This window comes from Dermacentor silvarum, chromosome 4 (assembly GCF_013339745.2).
Source record: "Dermacentor silvarum isolate Dsil-2018 chromosome 4, BIME_Dsil_1.4, whole genome shotgun sequence".
Classification (NCBI taxonomy): domain Eukaryota; kingdom Metazoa; phylum Arthropoda; class Arachnida; order Ixodida; family Ixodidae; genus Dermacentor; species Dermacentor silvarum.
Window position 1 is genome coordinate 48,346,357 of NC_051157.2, and position 27,730 is coordinate 48,374,086.

Sequence of the window (27,730 nt, forward strand, 5' to 3'; positions counted from 1 at the left end):
CATTCATCGTGGCTGAAGTTTTCTTTTACGAACAGTTGTAGAATAAGAACCTTTTGCAAATGTAGGATCTCGTCCTTAGTGAACACGTGATTCGCAGCAATATTTAGGGTTTCCCGCCGATGACTCTGTCACTCGACAAACGCACCACGTTCCTCTGACTTAGCCAGTTGACGTCGATGCTTTTTTTTGGCAGAGTTTTTGATTGGGCATTTTGTCTTCTAACAAAGGAGACAATGTTGATGGACCGCTAACAAATGGCTGAGTGGAGAGTGCTAAGGTAAGTCTTTGTAGCTTTTGATTTGTGTACTTTTTAACAAACAATCACTCATGAGCAACATTCACGATTTTCATCTGCACCTCACCTCACGAATAGTTTATTTGAAACTGGAATTCGCAGTTCTTTTATCGCTGAAACGCCTCCCCACCTCTTGTCACCTGTTGCACCGTAGAAGCTTTACTTTTCTCTTTTACCTCCTGACTAGCCCATGCGTTGACTTAATTAGATTGATGCTTATTTTGTCTATCTTCATTTGTAAGGATCTGTGGTGAAGGAGGCACTAAATTCCCCCCCCCCCCCCCCCCCCCCAGAACAAAAAATGTAGGCAGTGTCACTAGCGTCGTCGCTCGCAGAACGTTTGAGGATGGCGCAATCTTTCTGAAAGGATGGCTGATGAACCGAACACAACATATTTATTTGCCCTGCCGTACCTCTGGTCTTCTGAAATAATGGTGTCATGACGCAACTGCGCTTTATTCGCTTTTTGGTACGGTAAATGTATTAATGATGGCTCAATATGAAATTCAATCACGGACGACCCAGCAGTGAAAACCGCTGCCGCGTGCCAGAATGGGCCCCCATGCACTGAACAAAAACACACGGTATAAATGATGTCGGGTATTGCTGGCGCGGAATTCATTTTGTTACTCATCACAGATACACTTTATAATGCTTTCATATGGTATAACAACTCGTAAAGGTATACCATGGCGAATGTTTAACCTGCCAATACACAAGAACAAAGTAGCAAAATAGTGCGGCAGCGTATTCTTGCGCAACTTAAATATAAATCCATCCGTGTAAACAGAGTTGAACGCTGCCAGTCTCGCCTGAAGAAGGAAAAAGGCAACGGGAGGGGGTTTATTTCCTCTGCTTGCTTTTGGCTTATTCGTAAGTGGAAAATTTTTCTTCTCCACGTGTTTGCCCTCTCGCCCATCTGAGCCGTGTGCCGCTCGCGGGCATCGCAGAAGAAACCATGAACGCACGCGCGCGTGCTGCTTGGAGAAAGCCTTTTCAAAGAGACTACGTAAGCGAGACACATCGCCAAACTTGTTCATTATTCATCACTGAGTGAGAGAAAAAGAGAACAAAAAAAAAAAAACACGCAAATAAAGTTTCAATGCACGTGGATACACATAAAAAGCGACGATCCCATACGCTAAAGTAAAAGCTACCGGATCCCAGCACTGTTGGTACCAAGGGGAGAGGGACGCGATGTTTCTCAGGGTGGTGGTTGTGTAGGAGAAAGGGGAAAGGGGGGTGGGGAGTGGTGTGGAGGAAAGGTACGTAGCTTTGCGAGGCTCTCTTTGGGTACAGCAGAGCACGGAGCTCTTCGGGAAAGGCGCGCTGCTGGTTCCGACAGAAGCGGCACACAGTCGGCGAAGATGTGTCTTGGCGCAGCTAGCGGTGTTCTCGTTTCGTCCGCGTAGCTCGATCTTTGTTTTCCCGCCGCTTGCTCACCTTTCTCTGTGCACTCTGCATCCGAGCCCTTGGCCGAGCGACTCACATGAATCCTTTACAAGCGTGGCGCCTGGGTTCTGCTATATAAGCCGGGGTGGGACGGTATTACCGAGCCGCTGCTACGTACGTGAGCAGCGCTGAGTGCCGGGTCGCGCACAGGAACCGAGGCAGACGGCGGTCACGCGCTGCGCCGTTCTGGCGCGCACTTTGCTGCCCTTATTACAGCCTTCGTCAGGCCTCTTTCGTTCGGAGTCGTAAGACAGAACTCTTCTTTCTTTTTCTTTTCTTTTCTGCTCCTTTGGGACTGCAAACTCGTCGTCTTTTAGCGCTCTTCGTAGGCGCAAAGGTTTGCAAGAGGAAGAAGAAGAAACCTTCTTTTGAAGGGAAGTAGAAGAAAGAGTAGGGAATGGTTCGTTAGTGGTCATCTCATCCGCGACGTGTGTTTTTTTTTTTTTCCTTTGTCTATCTTGACCAAGCCATTCTAAACAGCAACGCGACTGCCAGAAATATCATCAGAAATGTTGTGTTTGCTATAACAGAGGTAAATTCTTATTCGACGTGACACGAGTCGTGATTTAAACAAGAAAGAATAAGTGGCATTTGTGCATTTAAAACCGCAGCCGATTACATTAACAGACTTGCGTGTATGTAAGGGATGCGCGAATTCTGATGTGCGAGGCTGAAAATCTTATGTAAGGATTAAAACTGAGCCTCCATTTTAATGGCACTGTCGCATCACGACTATTTCAATTGGAGTTGCTATAACAATATCCAAAAATAGGTAAGGCGCAGTGAAAAAAAAAACGCATAAGACACTACCTCAGTCAGGAACCTCCAGTTTGCTCAATGTTTTCTCAAAAAACAAGGTAAATTTCGTGCAGTACGCCTGCGATGACCTTGCGATATCTGGTAAAACTTCTGCGTCAACTTTGGGGCACCACTCCGCGTGCCCAATTCACAAAGTTGGTAAGTGCTCTTTGCTATTAGCCAGCTGCCTTCGCTAAATATATGTCCCGCATCCGAATTGGATGGAATCAGCTATTACGAACAATTCGAGCATATGAGCTTTTTTTGAATCCGGGCCCGCGTCTGCACCAACAATTTATTGTAATACGCAGATGCATACGCTTAGTGCTCTGCAAAGTGCGTCGCGAATGGCGGGTCGTTTGGCACCGCGGGCTTTTTGTTAATCATAAATACAAAATGCAGAAAAGAGTCGGCGCAACGAGGCTTCACGTGGATTTGACACCACAGAATATCACGTACGCGGCACACGTCGCAATGGAATTGTCTACAAATCTTTGCGTGAATTTGGAGTTGGCCTCGGTAGAACGGCGAGAGGTGGACACGTGCTTCCATTTGCTGAGCTCTGCTTGCTCGTTGTGCTTCGTAATCGTGCTCTCTAGCCGTGAGGCGTTGACAGCGAAACCTCACTCTCCCAAGCACATACCTAACTTTCCTCCTGGCGACGACAGCGAGCTGCAGCTTGTCGTGCTTTCTGCTCATCCCCCTGACGAGCCCGATACTCCCTTACTGCAGCGGCAAATCTCCAGCTTCGCACGCGCTTTCATCTACCGTGGTCTTCACTTTACACGTAGGACATGTAGAAGCCATGCCGATATATCTTCCTTTACGTGCACGTGTTTCGCTTTCGGAGCAGCGACGCTACGTCTCTTTTATTCGCATTACGTGATTTCCACCAAACACGCTAGAGTGACGTTTACAGCATCATTGATGGTAAAGATTTGATATGGTATAAATGAAGTTTAGATCACATAAAGTGTTTCTTAACGTACGTCACCGCGGCAGCTGTCACCTGCCCGATACAAATGGCCAATATCTATCTATCTATCTATCTATCTATCTATCTATCTATCTATCTATCTATCTATCTATCTATCTATCTATCTATCTATCTATCTATCTATCTATCTATCTATCTATCTATCTATCTATCGATCTATCTATCTATCTATCTACATGTGGCATCTTCTAAGCAATTTCAAATTTTTATACATACCCGTAACAGCTATCGCTGACAAAAACACACGCACAGTGGGCACTCTCCTGTGTAGCGCGCGCACAGAGGGGTAAGCTAGTCCGTGGTAAGGTCCCTAGATATTTTTAGAGCGGAAAATCTAGGGACTTTAGTCCGCGGTGGAAGTGCGCATCCTGGAGCTGGACTGCCCCGTTTTACTCGTGACGTACGCGGTTCTTGCGACTGTAATTGTGGTCTGTTCCTGTGGCCGAGAGTGTTCTTCCACGTCGTTTCCACTTGGAGCGTAGCTCTTCCCCGATGGCCTCCACATTATTGCGCCGCTTCTTGAAATTTTGTCACCTCGGTTTTGACACAGTTTGTTTCTCTTTGAGTGGTCACGGGGTGCTATTGAAGGTACCCATGGAAGGGGCATGCACTCACACATGCCCCCAGCGGCCACAGCCTCTTGTGGGCGAAAGTGCACAAATTGCAAGTGCACATATCCTTAGGCGCACGCTAATGAGCACTAGCTAGTGAAAATAATAATCTACTACCGACTTTGATGTTTCTCGTAGACCAAGCGTCGGTATGAAAATTTGAACCCATTTAAACACCGATATACCTCCACGATGTAACTAAGACAGAGTAATGTCACCATTAAACTGTTGTTTAAAGGGGAGGGAGAGGGGGAGGGGCAGAAATTTGTGGCATATTGTTTATTTGTATATTTCGTTTATCATCTGTAGAGATGGGTCGCTCAGGAGCGAGCCGGATCTCGTGAGCGGCTCTTTTTAAAGAGCGAGTGAGCGGTCGTTCAGTAAAAATGAGCGGCGGTTCTTTTGGAGAAAGGGAGCCGGTTCTCTCGCGTTCAGAGAGCCGTGCCGATGCGTTCCGTCAGAGCCGGGTCTTCTGCTGGGTGCGACTTCCGCGCCATCTCTTAGCGGTACGAGAAAGCAACTGCCCTCCCGCCCTTCCTCGCAAGAGTCGCCTTCACCCCCCTCGCCTTCGGCTGACGAACGAAAGAACCGCCGCTCACTTACTGAACCGCGGCTCCCTCGCTCTTCAAAAGAGCGGCTCAAAAGATCCGGCTCGCTCCTGAGCGCTCAGGAGCCAGCCGCTCTTTTCGCCACGGCTCCCTCGCTCTTCAAAAGACCCGGCTCGCTCCTGAGCGCCGCTCTTTTCGCGTCGGCTCTCTCGCTCTTCAAAAGACCCGGCTCGCTCCTGAGCGCTCAGGAGCGGGCCGCTCTTTTGAAGACCGAGGGAGCCGTGGTTCAGTAAGTGAGCGGCGGTTCTTTCGGAGTGAGGAAGCCGGTTCTCTCTCCTTGAATGAGCCGTGCCGAACCGTTCCGTCAGAGCTGGGTCTTCTGCTGGGCTTCGATGTTTTTCGATTTCTGACCGACGAATGGTGGCCGGTGTGGGCCGACTCGCGCTACTGGTACTCGCTCGCAGTGTGTGGTGTGCGCAGCAGTCCCCTTGGTTTTTTGTGCGTCTTATGGTGTGGCACCCGACGCCACCGAGGGGAGAAGTAAAGAAGTCTTAATTGGCAAAGGATAGTACCGTTCATTGCCTGCTGCTGTTCGAACGATGTCGCACGACTCTCACCGATCGCACATCGTGCGCCTGTCCAATAACACTTCGAAGATGGTCTTCCGTGTCTTTAAAGGGCCCCTAAACCACCTCAGATATTTTTGAACATTTCAAGTAAACGCGCATCGAGTTCAGAATGCCGTCACGATCAACGATGCCAAATGCTGCAGCGCTACGCGCCAAAAAAAAAAAAAAGAAAAAGCAATGCCGTTCTCCTTCCCTCGCCTTTCCGGTATCCCCAGCGGTCGTTACGATGTCAGCAGGGGCAATCTGGTGATGCCAACTGCGGAAACGATGTCCATTGGTTGAACAAGAACCTACGACTTCCGGTTAGTCTGCTAGCAGGTACGCACGCTTTCTGCTCTTCCTCGTCGTGTTGCTCATAACAGCCCGGTAATTACAGCCCGGTAAGAGCTCGGTAATTACAGCCCGCAACGCAAGTGCCAAATCGCTCGCGTTCCAACACAGTCGTGCTTAGCGGTCTGATCAGCTGCGCGAACAGAGTGCGACAGTGTTGGCCTTTCCAGACGTGCGCGCAACACAGGGTCTATAGCGGTACGCTTCGCATAACACGGGTTGGCACCGCAGCAACAGCGGGTAGCCGAGCAGCGCTGAGTCCACGTCACCGGCACGGTAACTCATCGCACGCCGTTTGCCATTCGCGGGCCGCCGTTGACAGCGGTTCTTGCTCGCGAACGGCGAGATTTCCTTGCCGTACGTAGAGAGGATGAGACCGGGACTCATTTGTGCGGCAGATTCACCGCCGCTGATCGCTCGACGGCGCCGATATCGTCGCTAGGCCTTTTCTGGTTCTCTTCAAAGCTTAAAAGGACGGCGCTTTGAAATGAAATACCGACGCTCACAAGCTGCAATATTTTCTTATCGTTGTTATTGCTCTTCGCAATACTTGTACACAAAGAAGAAAAATACGCTGATATTAGCGGCGCCGTCGGCTGCGATGCGAGCACAGCCGAGCCCGTCGTCTCCCGGCTGCAGCTGATGTTTTCGTTGCCGGTGACGGAGGCGCGCAGGTTCGCGGTCGTCGATTGGGCCATTGATGGTGCAGCGGGCGGGGCGCAGGCCGAACAGCCGTCTACTTTGGACACCTCTCGCGCGGCAGATGTTCGCGGCACTGGCGGACGGTTCGCCGTCGGTATATGTGTCGACGTATCTCTTTGTATCTTAAAGCGTGGACGCGACCGGAAGTATGCAGTGTTTTGAGAAGCGCGTTGGCGATGACGTATCTCATGTGACCTTTCGAGAAGCACTCGGCGAGGAGGGGAGACCAGCCGATGAGGGGAGTAGCGAAGGAAAGAGCGAAACGAGCGAGGGCCGTTTCTTGGTCATCAAACGCGTGTAACTCCGCTATTACGGCACCATTTAGAAAAATCCTCGCGGCTACGTGTTCGTTGTAGACTCGTGCACAACTGCAACACCACACCTAAATTTCGACCTCTGGGTGGTTTAGGGGCCCTTTAACGACAAGAGGTGAACGTACAGTTTACGTCCTGGTCTTCAATTGTGCTAATTAGTGTAGTCATGAAAATGTCGCCCATGACATCCACTTCAGTGCATTTTCTGAGCGTGTATCATTAGCACGTCAATAAAACGAGGCCAATGATCTGTTGTGTTGTAATAGAACTTCATTTATTTTTTTTTGTCCTGGTGTATGATGGCATGATCGCCAGTATCGCACGTGCACTCAAGAAAAAAAAAAAAAAAAAAACGAAAGGTACGTGCGGCAAATTTTTTTTTAATTTTATGTTTTTTTTTTTTTTTGCTGCACGTACATTTTGTTTTGTGGATCTCTCGTATGATTTTTGTATTGTACTTAAAGAAATGATTTCTACATTCATTTTGCATGGCGTTACAGCTTACTCATATTATAGTGAACGTACGTATGTGAATAAATGAATAAAGTTGAAACATAATGTACAATCATTTTGTGTTCTCAGTTTGACAAAAGTTGATATTAGAGTACCACAAAAACGGACAAGCTTCTGTAATGAAGATGAAGTCACATATTTTTTTTTTCAGAAAAAAGTACGTCGCATTCTGCCTGTCACAGTATCATGAGCATTTTATCCCCAATATTAGGAAAGAAAGCTTCAGTACAACTAAAAATTCACGCTTTTAATATATGTAAAAATATTCTCTAAACATAGCGAAAATACCAATAACGCGGTTATTAAATTATGCATATATCGTTTTTTTTTCAAAGCCACATAACTATAGAATATGCATAACACAGGTTACATGTTTGAGTGAACCGGTGAGCCGTTCAAATGAACCGGTTCATTTCAGTGAGCTGAGCCGTTGCGAGCCGCTCACTGAAGTGAGCCGTTTTGCCCATCTCTAATCATCTGAAAATGTGCTTGTGATCAAGGGTATTTTAGTGAGCGTCGTTAGATGGTGCACCGACCGGTGAATGAGTGTATCTTAACGCTATCAGTAATTATTGTGTAGAATTTCCAGCAGCAACTAGTGCATACAGGCTGAAGTCGCTCTTACGTACATAGATTGGATAATTTGTGTTGTGGATAGAGTTTTTTTTTCTTTCTTTTCGTAATTACAATGCTCAATGCTATTTTCCCGTACCTTATTGTTTCATTACAAGTTGTGAAATCGAAGTTGTGATGAAAAGAGCTGGCTGTTGTAAATGGGTCATACATTTACATCATTCAACTCAACTCCCTTTCGCTCTCTCTCTCTCTCTCTCTCTATCTCTCTCTCAGGCTTTGTACTTTCTTTCTCTCTTTTCTTCTAAGGAGTGTAGCACCATGAAAGCTAAGCGAAGAAACGGAATTACTCCTACAATTGCAAGGAACAACATGTTGAGAGCATGCCACAAAATATCAAGGGCAGAGCAACAACAGCTTGCATGCGCTAAAATAATTATTCATCAAAGTGCCGTTAGCTATGGGGTATATGTGCGACAGAATATCAGAACGAACACCAAGTGCACGTATTCCCATAAATTTCTTATCTCCTGAAGCTCTGCAGTCAAGTAGGTCGACGTTGAGAACTGAAACGTGTTCACGTTAGAGGTACCATGCATGGTATATATGAAAACAAACATCGAGGGAATTATAATTCAGGAACTTCTATGCCATTAGTTCTGGGACAATGAGATGCCAAAAAAGAGATGCAAAGTTTCTTTGTTTTCTCAACAACACTTACCGCAGCGTCACTCACAGCGTGTAACTAACGTAAGACTACGAGGCCCGGGCGTCGTTACACGCTCCAATCTGCGCGCGCATATATTTATTTTCCTAAACAACGTGCTCTCTCTGAACGCGCACATACACGCACGCACACACCCCACCGACGTAGTCGTCGGTAAACCGCAGCACGCCTCATTTCGCCGAGAGAACGTGAAAGCGGCCACGTAGCCAGGAGTCGTCCGCTGGAATAATTTGCCCGTAAGGAAAACAAACCCTTGTCACACGCAGATGCGAGAGCCATTCAGTGTACTCATTTTCTTGTTTTGTTCTTTTCGTGTTTTGTTTCTCCGTGATCGTGGGACGCTTCCCGCCAACACACGTACGTCGGGGAAGGAAGCCTGCACCGCTCGGCCGTCGGGTTAAGAAAATAGCCCCGAGGCGGCTGAGAAGCCCGCAGGGAGTCTGTGCGAGGGCGAGTTGACGCCCTCACGAACTGAGCTCGCCGCCAGCAAAAATAAGCGCAACGAAAGCAAGGAAAGGATGCTAATAGGGAAAGAAAAAAAAAAGGATACACTACCGAAAGCAACAAAAGAAACGTGAAACTGAGAGGCTTTGTAGCCGCGAAGCGTCGCTGGGAGGCCCGCAAAATGAGACGACGAGACAGCGGTGGCACGCGCACTTTGTGGAGCGTTATCGCAGCGAAAACCGACCGCGCGCGGGCGCTGCTCCCAAATTAGAACCTTTTGTCCCAGATGCGTACACATTGCCGCCTCCCCCTTAGCATCCTTTTCTTACAGCCTCCGCGACGCCGGCGGCAGCGTAGGTGGGTGGCTCTGTCGCGCGGCTTGCCGCGAGAACGCCACTTGCCGTAAACACGCTCTCGCTGAAGTTCGTGCCGCTGTCGGATTGATGTTTATTTGATGATTTTTCTTGCGGCAAGTTTCTCGGCTGCGCCAGCGCCCGACGATGCGACGTTAGAGAGAGATAAAATGAAAAGAATGACGGGGTGGTTAACCAGAGCATATCACAGGTTGGAAAGGTCGTAAGAGTGGAAGCTGGGGTGGTTGTGTATAGAGTGAACCGGAGAGCAGTGTATACGGAGAAAAAAGATTAATGGTTCTGCGAGCAGAGAGACGCGTCTTGCCGCATTCAGCGAGGTGCGCGTATGTGTGTCTATAACAATGTAGCTATGGCTGTTAATTCTTTTTTTTTTTTTTCTTATATAATTTTTCCTTTTTTTTCGTTTTCGTGAATGACTGTTATAAGGTACCAACGCTAAAGGGTACTCAGGTTTGAGGCGTTTACATAGTCCGTGTAACCTGCTAAGCTACAGAATAGAGAAGTAAGGCTTGTGAGTGCACGGAATAAATTTGCATTCTTCGTGCGGCGCTCTTAGAGCCAATGCGGGGACGTTTATTGCGAGCAACCCTTGTGGTTTCTTAACTGGGCGAGAAAAAATAAGTTACCCTGTGATTTTAGATCTTATAAATGATCTTACACTGGAAGGTAAAAACACTTTCAGAAGTTTTCTGGCCACAGAGTGCATCACTGGCGTTGAATCCTGTAGAATGTATAGCCATTCACAAACTTAAATATGATATTCTCTAGCCTGTTCCCACTGCTGTTCCCCAGCCTATCTAATAGATCTAAGGACCATATATGGACATATGCAGGGACATGGGTGGAAAGAAAGTGCTGCAGCTCTCTAGCGGGTAGTACACTACGGCGTCACCCGGCGGCCTATTAGACCCGGATGACTGCGAGCGTCAGCGTCCGGTTCCTACGTGAGCGCCCGGTTTTACATGCAAAACCACGACCTGATTGTGAGGAATGCCGTAGTGAGGGACTTAGGAATAATTTTGACCACCTGGAGTTCTTTCACGTGCACATAATACAGGGTACTCGGGCGTTTTTGCATTGCGCCCCATTTGAAATGTGGCCACCGTGACCTGGATTTGATCCCGCTTTGTCATTGTGCTTAGCAGCGCAATGACAAAGCCGCTATGTCGCCATGGCGACTAATCTGCGTGGTGACAGAGAGGGGAGCTTAAAATGTACTGAAATAATGGCAACAGCACACTGTAACGACGGGCAGTTGATGGATGATGTGACTGACAGGAAGGCCAGAAGGCTTGAAGCAAAGAGCAATAGCGTAGGCTTTAGGGTTGCACATGTATGCCAAAACATGTTGACATTGCCGACACCCATAGACCACCCATATGACATTGCCGACACGTCGGCAATGTCATATGGGTGGTGAATATTTACTAATGCGTTAGCATTCTTAGGCTACTTCACGTACTTTTCAGGAGTCATATATGTGTTTGTATCTATGTATCCATCTATGTTTGTATCTAAGCGTTTTCCCGGCTTCCTCGGTCACTGGGTAGTTCGTGGTCGAATGGGGGGCGCATAGGGCTGCTCTGCTGAGGGAACAGTGTTCGAAACCACCCACCGGACTAATTTGAGTCATTGAATATGTGACAATGTGTACATATGTGCCGCTCTTCAACGAACCTCTTTCACGCCGCCATGAGCCACTGTATAGATGTCGGACTAGGAAGGTACCGCTATTCGAAGAATCTCTTTGACGGCGACTTGGAGCCCTGAGTATCTGCGACTCGGTCTGTGCCGGTCTTCAGTGAACCTCTTTGATGCCAACTTGGGTCATTGGGTATGTGCCGGTAGATGTCCGCCGCTCTTCAATGAACGTCTTGGACGCCAACTCGGGTAATTAGGTAATTGCCACTGAAAATATGCCGCTCTATAATAAAAAGTCGCAGTTTCACCTGAAGGCGAAGCATCAATTGCGATAGCAAGTTTGTAGAGAGCTATACGAAGTAATGATAGTAGCTTTATCAGCTGTATAAACTTGGACATGCAGCAGCATCGGCAACACGCACAACTGTTGTCGACGCCGTCGGCGTTTTGCCCGCGTTCGCACAAAATGCGTGCGGCGTTGGTGACTGTTGCCGGAGCCTCTGATATAAATAGGCACTTGGTGCTGCAGCTAAACGTCGCTTCTCTTCCCTCCCCCTCCCCCCCCCCTCACGGCCTTTCGTGCGTCCGAAGAAGGCGCGTTTGCTCTACATATATGGTGATTGTAAAAGAGGAAAGAGACGCCTACTTCTGCAGCCCTTAACGCACGGCGCAGAACGCGCGTTTGTTCTCCGCCGTGGGTTCACTCCCCGTGAAAGCGCGCGTCCCTCGCGCCCTTTCACTCGCACATACAGCGTTCGGCGGCGCGCGGCGACGATTTCATCTCCATTGATGTCATACGGAACCTCACGGCGACGGCGACGGCGACGGCGACGGCAGAAATCGGCTTTGGAGTGTCCATATAATTGCTATCGCAATAATAAAAAAGATCCCGTAAATTTATTCGATGCTCGGTGGAATCGAACCCACGACAAAAGGTTTCTTCAAGGACAGCTACATGACGCCTTATAGCAGGCTGCGCCACAAATGCACGGAGTAGGGTGGTGGCGCTTTTCAATGAACGTCTTTCAGGCAAAGGCTTAGCGAGCTGCGCCATGAATGCATTGGGTATGTGCGGCTGTTCAATGAACATCTCACCAACTTGGGTCCCTGAGTATGTGCCACTGAGCGTTCGCAGACACCGGCACGCCACGCTTCCTGTCCCGGAGGCCACGCGCGGCCTTCTCGACAGCGCCATCAGACGGCGCAACGCGTCCGGAAAGAAGCGCTAGAGAGCAGCAGCTTCGTTGCCGCATTACGCGTTTCTCAGCGTTCGCAAGCAACAGCGTGACATGCATTTCGGAGGCCACGCGCAGGCTTCGGGTCGACTTCGCTAGATTGCGCCGAGTGTTCTTTGGCAAGCGCGAAAGAGGAGTGACGCTGCAGTACACGCCTCATACGTAAATCGTTTCGACGGTGGCAATACGTCGTGTCGCTATATCGATTCAATGCTAAACGCACTACCGTTGACAGTAATCGTGAGATGGGTTGTGCCGATTCTCTTAAAGATGGGGACTGCGGAGTTCCGCTGCATAGGGCTCGTTGACTGCTTAACGAGCCTTTTGCGGAGGTTGAAGGTAACGATTGGGAATAAATATGTATCCGCAACAGGTGTCAATACCGCTAAACCAAACCCGAAAGCACTCAGCGCCGTAGCTCTCGCAGTAAAATAGGCCAAGTATGCTTAGAAGTTTATATATACCTTCGGAAGGTAAATGGATACGCGTGGCAGATATCTGTCGGGAAGGAAAAAAAAAAAGGGAGCCGTCCCCTTTCGATTCTTGAAGAAACTACGGAACACTTTCGACGCGGCTCTAACAAACAAGAGCAGATACGTCAGACGAAACCTTAAAATCAAACATGGCCAAGATGATTCAGGTAAGTCTGACGTAATTGCTTGTAAAGAAAGGAACCGGATTGGTCCAGCATATCAACCTTCCTGTAATCTGTAAACAACTTGCAGCACATACGTCGAATGTATATGAAGTATACAGTGCGAATGTATACGCACTTATACGAAGCTCTCCGGGAAAGTGAAGGGAGGGACTTGCTCTCCACAGCTTTAGAGCGCCAGATTATCGTAACGGTAGCCGCACAACACGGCCTAAAGCGGCAACGAAATGCGTTTTCTCTGATACTTTTGCGCGCCCGGCGAATGCATGTCCACCTCACAGCACACGATAACAGCGATCTGACTAGTCCCGAGGGGAGTCCGTTTCAGTTTTATTGCGATAGCAATTATATGGACACTCAAAAGCATATTTCTGCCGTCGGCGTCGCCGTCGCCGTCGCCGTCGCCGTGAGGTTCCGTATGACGTCAATGGAGATGAAATCGTCGCCGCGCGCCGCCGAACGCTGTATGTGCGAGTGAAAGGGCGCGAGGGGCGCGCGCTTTCACGGGGAGTGAACGCACGGCGGAGAACAAACGCGCGTTCTGCGCCGTGCTCGCTTAAGGGCTGCAGAAGTAAGCGTCTCTTTCCTCTTTTACAATCACCATATATGTAGAGCAAACGCGCCTTCTTCCGACGCGCGAGAGGCCGTGGGGGAGGGGGAGGGGTGGAGGGGGAGGGAAGGGAGGCGACGTTTAGCTGCGGCACCAAGTGCCTATTTATATCAGAGGCTCCGGCAACAGTCACCAACGCCGCACGCATTTTGAGCGAACGCGGGCAAAACGCCGACGGCGTCGACAACAGTTCTGCGTGTTGCCGGTGCTGCTGCATGTCCAAGTTTATACAGCTGATAAAGCTAATATCATTACTCCGTATAGCTCTCTACAAATTTGCTATCGCAATTGATGCTTCGCCTTTCAGGTGAAACTGCGACAACTTTTTTTTATGTTTATCTTCGTGCTCGTACTTAGTAGCTGCCCCTTTCGATTTGAACCTTTTGGTTGGCAACGTTGTTACTGCAAGGCGGTACCAAAAAAGTAACTGATAGCGGCGCTGTCTTTGACTGCTACTGTGATCCTCGCCGTGCGCAGTGTTGGACCGAAGCAGTGACACATGACGCCACCGTTGTTATTGCTACAAAACCTGCATGTTTTTATCCGGTATCGATGCAGACGAAGTGTACGACTTCAGGTTTAGAGGAAACAAGTAAGTACTGCATGCAGAGTGGTATTGGACAGAATCCGCCGCGAAATGTGAATTCTATGTGATACTGGAGCACCAACAAGCCAGTGGCTTGGTCGAAACTTCCACTTGCACCTCACTTCCTCATTTAACAACATTAGGCACGTCGTGAATGCGTCCTTTGTGGTTGCTGCTACGAAAAGCATTAATCACGAGCTCAGTGGCCTGTAACATTTGGGAAATCTTCGCATAGCTCTCCAATATTTTAATAATCTCATGAGAGCGTCGACCAGCCCGTCCGGGTTAGCGCTCTCGCACGGGCTCACCAGCAAAAGTTGCGAGCATAGGCGCACATGCGCGCAGACCTTCCTAGTGTCCGAGCAGCGTCTGGCAGGCTCTTTCAATGAATTTGGTATAGCCCCTGCGGTTTCTTAGCACATAGACATACCGTTTGCAACGGCTCATTGTAACAATTTCACGTGCATGAGCAGCACGTATACGTATTTCGGTTTGCATTGGAAGCGGATAAGCAGCAGTGGCACCGTGAAGCTTCCCAGAATAGATTATCACACGATACTCATAGAAGAGTATGCTCTGTGCGCATGCGCATAACGTCGCTACTTCCTAAGCTGGGCTTCTGCGACACGGCACCGACCCTCGTGTCAGTCGACGCTGCCGTGACATTTATTAACTTCTTGGAGAGCTGCGCACGCGCGAGGCAAAAGAAAAGCGATGAAAACGCCAGTCCGGCTATACTAGCGAGGGATAAAGTGCAAGTGTCTGACAAACGCATCAAGCAACGAGAACATCCAAGCAAGAAAGACTTAAGAAAGAAAATAGGATAGAGAGCAAAACGAAAGAAGTGCTCTCTCGAACTGGCAGCGATGCGTGACTGACCGTCGTCCGAGTCGTAGAGGTAGATGATGAAGGACCAGTTGTAGTGACTGATGACGTCCAGGATGGCCGGTATGTAGTTGGGCTTGAGCGAGACCCCGAAAGAGGGCGGCCGATAGGTGGCCATCTCGGGGAACGAGGTGCTCACGAACGGCATGTGGAATGTGTTGGACAGCGACACCAACGTCTCGTACGAGGAGCCCACGTTCGGAGCCACCACGGTGATGATTCCGCGGCTCATCTGGTGGCACACTGCATGTAGAGGGATATACAAAAGAGAAAACAAAATTGATCGCCCATGCAATAAAGTGGGCTGTAACCAGAAAGTTAAGCGTTGTCAATGAAACACTCTCTACTGACTCGCAAAAATAATTTTATTTTGTTCCATGTTTTTCTATTCTCAGAGTTGAAAAGAAGCAGCCGTCACCGCTTTAAGGTAAGTGTCCATTTTAATAGAAATGGAGGGGGGTTTATTAACGTTGGACTGGTAGGCGGAAGGACTGCACGACGGGCACAGCAAAGACAGTCTCAGCCGGCGTCAACAGCTCGCGATCTACTCTTGCACCTCTAGCTAAGACAGTGTTCCACTACTGCGTGCGTTGCTTCATCCCCACTACAAAAAGAAGACACGGTGACAGATTATCCACGCTTAAATGAATATACTATAAGTATGTCGTATTAGCACCGCATTTACATGAATGCACGTATATTGTCCAGCGAGCAACCACCGCCCAGAGTGACATCTGAAACTTATTAAACATATGGTTCCTGGCGCAAACTAGAATAGTACGAAGCATGGGGATAGGAAGAAGGGTGCCAGGAACAATATGTTCGGTGACCTTAAGCCCAAACTTGCCCAAGAACAAGTTCTTTTGAACCTGAAAGTCAAGAGCTCACTGCTGGAATCTCTTACCACCGTCGCAAACCGAAAGCAAATGGCACCAATTTGTAACACGTACCAAAATCACCAGCAGCGCGTCAGCTATGCTCGTTAAGGAAGCTTTCAGCCTCAAAGTCCCACCTTTATTGTCTACATGGACAAAAGTAGCTGCTACGCGCATCCAACCAGCGCAGCTACCTCGTCGACCTTTAGTGGCTGGGCATTGATGCCGCGGATCTTGCGATGCACCACTATTCATTTTACTGATGATGGCTGAATGTAACGCGTTTTCCTCAAACGTAATTTAATCAGGCATTTACGTCGCGCTTCGCAACCAAAAGGATGTCCCATGCCACGCTGCGCTGTCAGCCACTTTAATGTTTTGCCGTCCCGCAGCCGGTTACTATTCCACAAAGAACGCCTTGCCATAATTCGTAACACGATCCGTTTCTGTTTACACTCGCCGCTAAGTTGCGAATTTTTATCTTTAAGTGTCCTTATTTTTTTGCATCTGATGCCATACATTTTGCCAGCGAAATATCTCATTTTTATAAGCAACGACACGCTTGTGTTGCATTCGGGTAATTGCAGCTTGCCGTGTGTCATCTAGCACAGCCTTCTTCGCGGCTGAACTCAACAATTTGTCTTTTCTACGCGTTTTTCTTTGTGGTAAATTTCGGAGTTCTTGACGTAACAAATAAATAATAATTATTTACGCTGGCGCTAGAACTTTAGCAGGATGGTAAACTTAAGAATGTTATCAGATCCCATGAACTTTATTCAGATCATCAGGTCAAATAATACTTCTTCTTTTACCTTGTAGCCTTCATTTTTGTGAGCGTATATGGCACAGGTTTTCGCTGAAGCCGTGTATAGAACACATCCGTGTCAAAGGAAAGAGAGATACAGCCTTCAGAGCAGCCCAGTTCAGGTTTCACCGCGGCATCTTCTACAGTCAATAGTGAGAATGAGGAGAGCGAATTTGTGTATTGGCACTAGGCGGAGAGGTCGGACTGAGCCAGCTTGTTCGCGCTAGTTCCTCTGCATTGTGCCATCTCATCTTTCGCCCGACAATTGGAGCTGCACGTCGTGACGTCAGCCAGGCTAAAGTCTCCAGTTACTCGTTAAGGCCCGCATCTATCTGGCTCTGCAGTCAGGGTGAAGGCGGAGGCAGAGAAAAAAAGAGGTCTGTGTCGACGAAGACATAACGGGGGAATGAGTATCATGAGTTAACTAGGTGCACAGCTTCTTGAAGCCCTATTAAAACTGCCAGTTTAGCTGGGTGCCGCGTAATAGGTGTAGAGTCTCGCTTGCTGCCATCGTATAGTTCTCATATTGACGAAGGATACTACCACAAAAGGAATGTAATATAACAGTTGCACGCTGCAAAACCAAGCCAGAGATTAAGCGGCTGTTCTCTCCTCTGCGTGAAACGCGCGAACTGGAAATATATGCAAACATTACGCATGACAGCGTGTTCCTTAAGATCGGGCAAGAGCGAATCCTGAACAGCGGTGTTGCCTTACCTATCTAAACTGCCAGTAATCAGACGCCCACAGCGGGTGCATTATGAATGTGCGGGCTCATTGGAAGCTCATCTTCAACCCCGACTTTTGACGCCTTTACTTCGATTTCATTTTGCGCTGTCCGTAATCGTGAACCAATTCCAATTGGTCTAATTTTGATATTCTTTGACGTACATATTGTTTTACACGCACTGTCGGTAATAAGCTGGCTCAATCGGGGCGTATGCCAACTGATTCTTATTCGCCGGAGTGGCTTAGCGGCTATGGTGTTGCGCTGCTAAGCATGAGGTCGCGGGATCGAATCCCAGCCGCGGCGGCCGCATTTCGGTGCAACAACGCCCGTGTCCCGTGCATTGGGGGCACGTTAAAGGTCCCCTGGTGGTCAAAATTAATCCGGAGTCGCCCACTATGGCGTGCCTCATAATCAAATAGTGGTTTTGGCGCGCGATACCCCAGAATTCAGTTCAATACAACTGATTCTTGAAGAACAAGCACCGTCATGCGAGACTAATGGAAACCATGATACCAAATCCGGCTACCTGTTGCGGATACTGTGGTTTCCATTTGACTGCGTTGTGCCGGGTATGAAAGACTGTAAAACGAAGTCGTGTGCAACAAAGCACCTGTGTACGCATATACCATGTGTACCAGCTAACGTTAGCCAAGCAGTTCAATGTAAAAAAAAAATTAAAGAAACCTGGTGCAAGATACAATTATAAGGCCTACAGTGTTCGATCTTCAGGCCTCTGATGACCGAACACCGCAGGTCCTAATAGCTGAACTTGCACCATGTTTTTAAATATTTTTTTACATGAACTGCTTCGCTAACGTTAGCTATGACACACTATATGGGACCTGCAATAAAGATATATGCAGCAGAGTCTAGGCTACCGTTAAGAATTGTGTGCAAAGATAACTCATAATTGTAGGTGTGAATAAAAAAAAAGCATTATTGTTTAGCGATCGCTTGACCACACGCAATTTGTTTTAATTAGAGTATGTGACGAACAACATGCCCCATATGTTCAAAAATTAAAAACGATTCGCTGTTTTCTCGTTCAAGGTTTACGTCGGTGTTACCCAGCGGTAACAGTATCAAATGTACTCGTAAAGGGAACAAGGAAAACAGAAGCACATCCAAAAATAATTGCATTGAGATAGAGGGAGAGACTTATTATCACATAATCGCTATGAATCTTCTTTTGTTTTCCTTTCGACGCGCACTGATGAAGCAGTAGCGCGCGGAAAGAAGCAGCGCTGCATAGGCTAAGAGAAAGCAGACGCTTCCCTTTCGTCTCTAGACTGCGAACAATCAGACGACGACAGCCGGTGGAATCCAAGAGGACGGACTCATTGGAAGCTCATCTTCAAGCTCATCTTTCGACTTGCCGGAAGCAGGATGAATCCGGAGGAGGCCAATAAATGTATATATAAACATAGATTCTGATAGCGCAAGACTAAGGAACGAGTATACAGAAGAAAAAAAAAAAGAAAAAACAAGGAATCAGAAGGGGGTGGGGAAACGATCCAAATGAATGAAAGAAAAAGAAAACTAATTACACTCAGCCGTCACCGAAATCAGCCGGGCAGCGTTCGCTTCTTGGCGGAGATTCCCGGTCACGTCGCTGCCAATAAGACCTGATTCGCGTGAACGTAAGCCAGAGCTGCCTGGAGACGGGTAACTCAGGGGGAGAGAGAGAGAGAAGGGATGGTGTGGGATAAGGTTGAATTATTTGCCGACTCCGCGTGCGAGTTGCGGTGCGCGGCCCTGTTTCCGGCGCTGTTCGGTGCGCTGCCGTTGCTCTTTTTGCTGCTTATGCTGCATCGAGCATCGACTGCGTGCGGTGACGGCTTGCGCAGAGCCTCGGCGGCACGGGGGGTGCGGGACTACCGGTCCGGGCGATGCCTCGCTTTTTCATCGGGCTCCTCGTTGGTTTTGCTATGCGGCGGTCGATACATACACATGTATACGCGTTTATATATATGCCAACGTGCGCGGTACTCGCGCGCCGGTGCTCGTGTTTGCCAAAAGCAACGAACGACGACGACTATTGCGGCGCGAAGTTGTGGGGAAATATTGACAAGAAGGGGTTCTACTTTGTTTGCTCGGCCTTCTTTTTCTCTATTTCCTTTATTTACCTTTCTTCCCCTGCCTTTTTCGAGGTGCATGTTGCGAATAGAGTTGTGCGTCGTTTTTAGTGGAATCGAACGTCGCCCGAGGATTGCGCGCGTGTGGATTGCGCGAGAAAAAAAAAAGTGTTAGATTCGAAAGTTGTGCCTTAACCGTGGTACTTTGTCGCTCCTTTACTAACGTTGCTGAAGTGCGCTTGAATTTAAGCGTGGGAAGTAACGAGGAACGCCTATTCTCGAGTCGATAATTTCAGGTTGAACGACAAAAATTACCGAAACATGAAACCACCGATTGTTCTGACCACAACAAAAGCAACTGAAACGACACGTGAAATACTAGATGAACCACCGAGCTGAGTTGCGCTGTCTGTAAGGCCCATTTTCGTCCACTCGTTTCTGTATTCGGCGCATGGCGTCGCAATTTCTGTGAGTGCTACGCGGTCGCCTTGCGCGTGAGCTATTGCAGAAGAGAAAAGGGGATGGAGAGGGGGCTTAGAACGAGTAGTTGGTGACGTTAAACGGGGTTTGCCAACCCATCAACCGGCGCGACATCATCTTTTACGAAGCGCTGCTCAGAACGAACAAGAACAGCAAGAGGCGGCGATATCTGGCTGACCCGCTCTGCGGTCACTCACTGGCGCGGCCCGCAGGGAGAGGAACGGCCATCCGGTCCGCTGGTCGCGAGACATCACTTCATCGCATCCGCATTGACATTCCCGCCGCAAGATGGCCGGTCCCATAGAGCAGTGCCGAAAGGAAGGAAAAAGAATGGCGCCAACAAAACACAGAGAGAAAGAGAGAGATAGAGAGAAATGAACAGGATGTATAGGCAAAAAGGGGAGGCGTTGCAGCAGCGGGGTCTCTTTCCACGACGTGTACACTGCTCGCCCCATTTAGCACCGAGCCAGCTCGTCGGCCCCGGCGATGGCCCCGCGCTCTCCCTGGAAGTCACATGTCTTTTCCGGCCACGCTGCTTCGGTGGCCCGTATAAACATCGACCGGAAAAGAGCAAGTGAACGCAGGCTCTTCTCTCTTCGGCGACGACGGCCAGCGATCTCAACGTCGGTGGCTGCGGCTGCTGCTGCTTCTCAGGAAGACGACGTCGACGATGACGACGACGATGATATTCATTCGAGGAAGTCAGAAGCCGAAGTAAGGAGTGTGTGGAGGGGAGGCAGAAGGGCACGGAATCGAGGGATCCGCGCTCTGGCGGCATCTTCAGAACGCCGCTCGCTGGACATCAATAACGCGCGGTGGCAGCGCTGGCGGCTTTCTGCGAGCTCCTCTCCGCTGAAAGCTCGTCGCGGGGAAATACGCGGAGGCGGGCTCCTTCGGGGCGCATTGCCGCGGCATAATGCCGTCTCGGTAGCCCGGCGACGCGGGAGAGGAATGCCGCCGGAAGGCACACAGCGCTAGATCTCTTCAATGGATCCAAGCCTCCCCGAGGGGTTTCAGAGGCGGCGGTGGCCGCTGTCTTCGTCGTTCGATGAATGCTCGAGGCAGCTTTGCGAGAAGAGTGGCGCGTGCGCTTTCGCGTGCACTCGTAATGGATACAGCCGGTACACTGGCCTTCCCAGAATGATCGCTGAATGGCGATTGTGCTAGCCTGCCTCCTTTGGCGTCCCTCTTTGTGCGGTAAGTGATGAGGAGCAGAGAGCGACGTGCGCCTCCAGCAGGCTCTCTTCGCGGGGTGCCGTGTAAGGCTTTCGATTTCTCGGCATTTGCTTCCCGTTTCGCCGGCGATTTTGGGAGTTCAAATTGCTTTTCATTCCGCTGGATGATGGCGGCGGTTTTATTGCCTTTAATGCGCGCGCACAGCTGAAGAGATACATTACTGACTTTGACAGACTTACAGCAGTAACTTGTGAAACCTTTGTAAGCTATAATGCTTGGAAAAAAAAAAAAAAGATCTTTGGTGATGGGCACTTTGGAAGCATTTTGAAATTCAGGGCGTAGAAGCAAAAATGTGCGCATGTGCGTGTACGCACACTCTCTCATTAGCAGAGAGAAAGGGACGCTCTCTCCTGCTCTCAGGTAAAGTAAAGCACGCCGCGACTTTTTAGTATGCGCTAAGCTCAAAGCACTTCCGTCGAATCACCAGCCTACATGACCAGCGAAAGATTTGCGCAGAAGTTTTCGAATGTCTTTGGACATTGCTGTCTACTAATGTACCCTGTACAATAACACCACCATACATTCTTAAATACAGTGCATTTCCTGTTTCTTTTTCCAGAGTTAGATAACATGAAGCAAAATTGCCGCTGACTACAATTATCCGCATGACATAAAAAGGCCAGTCGGTGCACCGGCCTTGCATTACAGTGGTTAATTACAATAGGTAATATTACATTAGTTAATTTTTATACCATTTAATAACATGAAAACTGCGGAAGGGTCAACTTCGGAGGTAGTAACCTACAGTTCTACTTGCAATTGGACAACCGTGCTTGCTAATTTGACGGGTGACACTACGACCTACTGATAACCGCCATCTCGGTGACCTCAGCAAATAAAAAAAGACATAAAGAACACGTGAATATATATTATGAGAAGTACACGAAATCAACGGAAACCAGCTGTTAAATATCGGGAACAAATTACGAAGTGGGAGTTTAACAACAAATAAGAATATCTACGCACAAACAAAAAAAAGAATATCTAAATAGCACAATCGGGGAGAAAAAATGCAGTTGCAGGGAAAGGAGAAGTTTATCATCAAAATTAGTCTGCATAATAAATCTGTGAATAAGCCTTTAGATAGCCGAGAGTATTAAATAATGTCAGCGAAAGCTTTCCTCTTTGTATTCTGTAAAGCTTGCTCTGCCGCTGAGTGAGTGTTTGAACAGTGAAGCAAACTTACGTCGTAAAAAAAGTTTTAGCAGTGTTAGGGTAAGCGATCTTTCCTTGAAATACACTTGGAAGCGCTGTAATTCCCGCCGTTGCTACATTACCTTTTGAAGTACCTTACTAAAAACATTTTGTAGGAGTGAATCGTTTGGATTAGCATATGTAGAATGTTTCGAGGGGTTGTGTATGACGCTCAGAACAAGTCAAGCGCCATTTCTTATGCTTCCTTATTACTTGAAATACATCTTTTAAACTCAGCTAAGGTAAGAGAAATTCAATCTTCTGCGGTATTTGAAACAGAGGGATAAACGACTTTGACAGCTAGTGTGGCTTTACAACCATCACAATCAAACTTTATTTACCTGGACTTGAACAAGGTCCATGAAAAACTATATTATTCGGCAGTTTCTGGGCCAACTTATTCAACCTAATATCAGACATGATTTCTAAGTTGTGCTAAAATAAAAAAATAGACAGCTGTATCTAACTTCTATAACCCCTGCTCTTACTAAAATTCACCCTTGCCCAGTCAAAGTATTCCTTAATAGGTACCTACAAAAGTATGTCCTACCTTACTTGTCATTCTTTCTGCTGCTAGTATGCTCACACATTACAGCCTACTTTGTAGAAGTTGCCCTGTAGAAGTTACCCTGTTGGAAAAATGAAGTCAACGTTCTTCATGCAGATGTTTGTAAAGTAGTATGGATGCGCAAATTCACTTCCATTAGGTTATTAGGGGTATAAATACAGAAATGTGTCCACGCGACGAACCAGAACAATTTAACTGCTTCATAATGCTTTATACTTGCACAGTTTAATTATGTTGATGCAATTATGACGATGCACACTTATTGTTGACAATATTAAATTGTATTTTGGTTGATTCAGTGATTGCTTGAATATGTAGTTATTCGCTTGCGGCCTTCTTCGGTCTTCCACCCCGCCATGGCATGCAAGTTAACCGGACTGCCATGAACGACACACGTCATCAACATTACCACAGGAAAACTAACCTTACTACTCAATCTGCATCCTTCGTTATATTGATGCACTTGCAATTCCAAGCACTAGAATAGCCTTAAGTCTGTTCTTGCCATAGCAATAAAATGATTCGCGCGAGCGCCTCACCGATTCATGACAGCTTCTCTGAAATAAATACCCCACACGAGGGGCATGAGAGGAGAGACAGTAGTCGCATGTCAAGGCGTAAACTCCATCCCTGATGTACTTTTTCTCAATTCATGCGAAACGCAGTTGCTTCGTGCCACTCCAAATCGTAATTGCTACGCCGAACAAAATTTCGCTTTTAAAAGTGCGCTCGATTGATTTACTTTCAATGATGAGACATGACGCACACACCAAAGTCGGGACGTGCACCCTGGCCGCTTAGAAGAAGAGTGCAACGCTTGAAGAGAAGAAAGACGCGAAGAAGCGTAGAAAGGGAAAAGAAGGCTTCCTTCCAGCGCTGGCGAATGACGAATACGACAATAACGTTCTTTCCCTGGTACGACGTCCCACGCCTGATTCGGTGGCGCAAATCAAAAGGAGTCACACGATCTGGTGAACCTCGCCGACAAGAGACAATTGAGACGATTGCCAGGAGAGACAAAAGTGATGACAACGGAGGGCTGAGTGGGTGGGAAATGGGGAGGGCCCCGCCATTGGCGACGGAGAAAACAACTTCATCGAAGGAGAGACTCCCTTAGCGTTCCGCTGATTGTCTTGTGCGGCTTTCGTCATCTTTTCTCTTCTTGTTCTTTGTTTTCTTGTTTGTTTCTTTTTGCCGGCCTCGTACAGAGAGCACCGGTTACGGCAACTCGACGCCTGCCACACCAGCCCTGGGAGACCGGAAGAAAATGACCGAGAGATGGAGGCGATAAGGACAAGTAGTAGCAAAGATTTTTTTCTCGGGGCGCAGTGACAGGGCTCTGCGGGTCGCCGAGACGATGTCACCGAGGAGAGACGGAGCAAAGCTAATGGCGACACTCCTGTCCCCCCCGTGCGTGGCACGACCTGCGGGCTTGTTAGGAGGGCGCGAACGCTAGCTCCGCGTTGCCTTTCGCGCAGTAGCGAACAAACCTGGGGAGAGGCGAAAGAGGGGGCGAATCGTCACTTGAACTGTCAGGATTTGGTTCCGGCGGTTCGCGCTGTGCCGCGAACAGTCCAATAATACCCAGAAGCGGAGTGGCGTGTCTGCCACATGCGGCAAACTAGGCGTTTACGGCTCAAACCGCTGCTGCCCTCTGCTTCGCGCCTTTTTCTTTCTGCCACCAGGCGCACGCACATCTGCTGTCACGCGCGCTTGCCGCCGGTAGCAAGCTGAGTGACGTACACCTTTATTCTTACTTGTGTGTTTCTCATACACTCGGACACGCGACGGCTTTGACGTAAGCAAATGGTGCAAGGCAGAGGTGGCGGGAGCAGATATGTCTACAGAGCGAGGGAGGGAGAGAGAGAGAGAGATTGCGAACCGTTTTCTGTGGCAGGCAGGTAAACGCCTCGGGGCGGTGTCGGGCCCGCTGAGCTTGGTTTCCATGTTTGTGGCGTCAATATTGACGCAATCGGTCTGCTACTTCGGCGTGTGCCCGTTGCAGCTATAGCTCCGGCCGGCTTGTCCGTCTGCTCAGTGGCGCCGCAGGCTTATTGAATGCCGTCACAGTGACTCGGACATCTGTCGCTGTGGTTGCCACATTTACTTTTGTTCTGTATTTCGGTTGATCGTCCGGGTGTGTTAAGGTGCGGACGGAATTGCCTTCTGGCGGAGAGTCACGAAAGAGTGGCGCAACAGAAGAAGCGAAGAAAGAAAGAAAAAAAAAACAGGAGGCAATATACGTGACGGTTTCTGCTAAAAGTATACAGTCTGTAAGAAATAAAGCACCCACCAAGTGCATTTTGGTTGTCGCGCACGTTCTTGGCTCGGTCAGGCCCATGTACTCGGTTCCGATGCATACTGCATGACCGCATCACGGATGCTTCAAATATCGCGATCAGCCCACATATTTGTTTGGAAAATGTTGAACTTTTAGCACTGGCTAAAGCTTTATTACACCTTTTTCTGCACTGCAGTTCCTGCTGTTCATTGAATATCCCTCTACGCTGTCTCTTTAGCGTAGCGACTTTTGATATATAGGCGTGGTAGGAAGGTTTTCCAACAATGCCGCACTAGAATGGTCAGGGAGTCAAGTTTAGGCACAGTCTGTGGCTTCAACGTGAAATCGGTGCTCGATACACCGACTGCGCGCTTTTCACAAAAGATAACATTATTTATGGTATGCCATCTCTAATGTCTACTCCCTTGGGACGTCGCAAGCTCAGTATAGAAAAAATGGCCATGGCCCTCAGAAAAAAAAAAAAAAAGCTTGCTCTTTACCGTCTCGTTTTTCATTTTGCTTTCGATATCAAAATACCGCTTCTGCGCCGAAACCATGCATTAAAAATGTCCTGTGACGTAACTCAGAGCTCGCACAGATATGAGCGTCCGATACTTATTTATTGTGTTTTCGGTAGATGTCGCTGTGTGCATTTCGTTAGGGGAAAGGATTTCTTTTTCTCTGAGAATTCATGGCCCACCGTAGGCGAGAAGGAGACCCGATGATCGATGTGGCGCAAATTTTAAATGGCCGCGGTGAACTAGGGAAACACAGAAGAACATCCAAGCAAAAATGGCCACCGGAAATGAATTCTAAACGCAAGCCCATAAATCCGCGTCCACCGAATGGCGCGCGCGAAGCCCCGAAGCCGCACCACAGTCATCCTTGAAACAGAAAAAAGAAAAAAAAAAGAAAAAAAAAGAAAATAAAAGCTTGAGCCGAGAAAGAGACGAAGCTCTAGCATCATGGTGGCTCCGGAGGCCAGACGTCTTGCAGGAGCAGTTTCCATGTTTCTTAGTTCGGTTTGTTCTTTCATCTGCTCGTGGCGTGGTACGGCCGCGCAGAGATTTTGAGGAGTTTGTTTAACATCCCGAGTCGTGGCGACCATTACTCATCGTGAGCTCTTGCGCGGCAGCGGGCCCTGGGCGGACCGCGCGTAGACGTTTACACAGATAAAGCGAACGCCGAACGCCGTGCTTTAACTCGCCGCGTACTGCTTCCGCGTTCCTTTTTATTATACTTTTGCTTCACTCTCGGGTAAATCTCGACTCCTGAACAGATATCTTTTCATTAGCCCTCAAAATTTCGAACCGGGCTAGCCGCGCTTAAGTATATCGAGAGCGCCTCTGAAGAGAACTGTGGAAACTAAGACGATGACCAAAGTAAAGAATAAGACTGGAGATATTTATCAAAGGTTTAGTGAAACACGTGATCGCGCTGGGACAAAAGTCGCCGCGCAATGAAAAACGGTTGTCGCGAGATGAAAATGTGAAACATGGCGGTCCTGCCAGCTGACAAAAAAAAAGAAAAAAAAAGAAAGGAAAGTTAGTTGAAATGTTGCGGCGACACTGGTATAGGAAAGAAGAAAACTGTGCAGTGACTAACGTGGGGGGTGAGATAAACGGTATGTCGTTCCAACAAGATGAATTGGTTTAATAGCACGCGTCAAAGTGTTGGTTGCGGCACTGATCTGTGGCAAAGCGATTTGTCAATTTTTGGCTGGTCGACCTCAGACCCTTAACGTGCCTCAGAAAACATATTCATCTTCTGCAACTGTATGAGAATTCCAGTGCTTAGAGTGGCTCTCTCTCTCTCACATTTCTCCGCTTACAGAAATTTTTGTAATGATGATGCTTCTTATTTTCAGCAGCCACATGGTCGATTCTTTCGCGTGGCTTGCTTGCTCTGGCAATTCAGACAAGGGTTGTGGAACTGTGTCTGCAACATATTCGATTCTTTCTTATACTGCTGAGAACAACGCAGGCGTTTGGGGCGGGGAGAATGAGGCTCGAAGTCAATAAAAGTGACCGACTGAGGGGAAACAGCGCGGAGTCAGCGTTCTGACAAGGAGACTTGCCTTTATGAGGGCAAGTACAGGCGAGTCCTATTCTAAATACGATCGTTCCAGGCTGAGTATTACCTTGTTCGGCCATTGGTGATGCCTTCTAGAGCTCGATATTTAAATATTCCAACATAATAAAATGCTACACACACTGGGGGGCAGATCTGAAACGAGGTTGCCCCACGTTCGCACGTTCGATAAATATCTCTGAATTGACTTGCATCGACATGGACCTGAAAGTGGAACGACGGCTAAAGACAGCTTCACGAGATGAACTCCTTCCCGTCGGTGCTGTACTAGCTCAGTAGCCGCTGTCAGATGACAACTGAGTTAATGGCGAAACGGTGTTCAAGCGGGCTTTCACTATAAGGTCGGCTTCGGCTAACGGGAATCGTTAGCCGGGCAACCTTCCGTTCCTTGATGACCGTAGCCTCCCTTCAAGTTTGAGTTGAGAGTCGGCAGGGCTGCTTTAATAGCTCCCCGTAATGATTGCTTTCAGCGGTCG

At 48.3% G+C, this 27,730-nt stretch overlaps 1 protein-coding gene across 3 annotated transcripts in view; it reads right to left on the reverse strand.

Moving 5' to 3' along the window:
* Positions 1 to 27,730, reverse strand: part of LOC119449971 (glutamate receptor 1) — a 193,426-nt gene that overhangs the window by 79,781 nt on the left and 85,915 nt on the right. For all 3 annotated transcript variants that reach the window (XM_037713291.2, XM_037713290.2, XM_037713292.2), the window contains one exon: positions 14,914 to 15,162. In XM_037713291.2, coding sequence (XP_037569219.1) covers positions 14,914 to 15,162 — 249 coding nt within the window. The remainder of the gene's footprint in view (positions 1 to 14,913; positions 15,163 to 27,730) is intronic.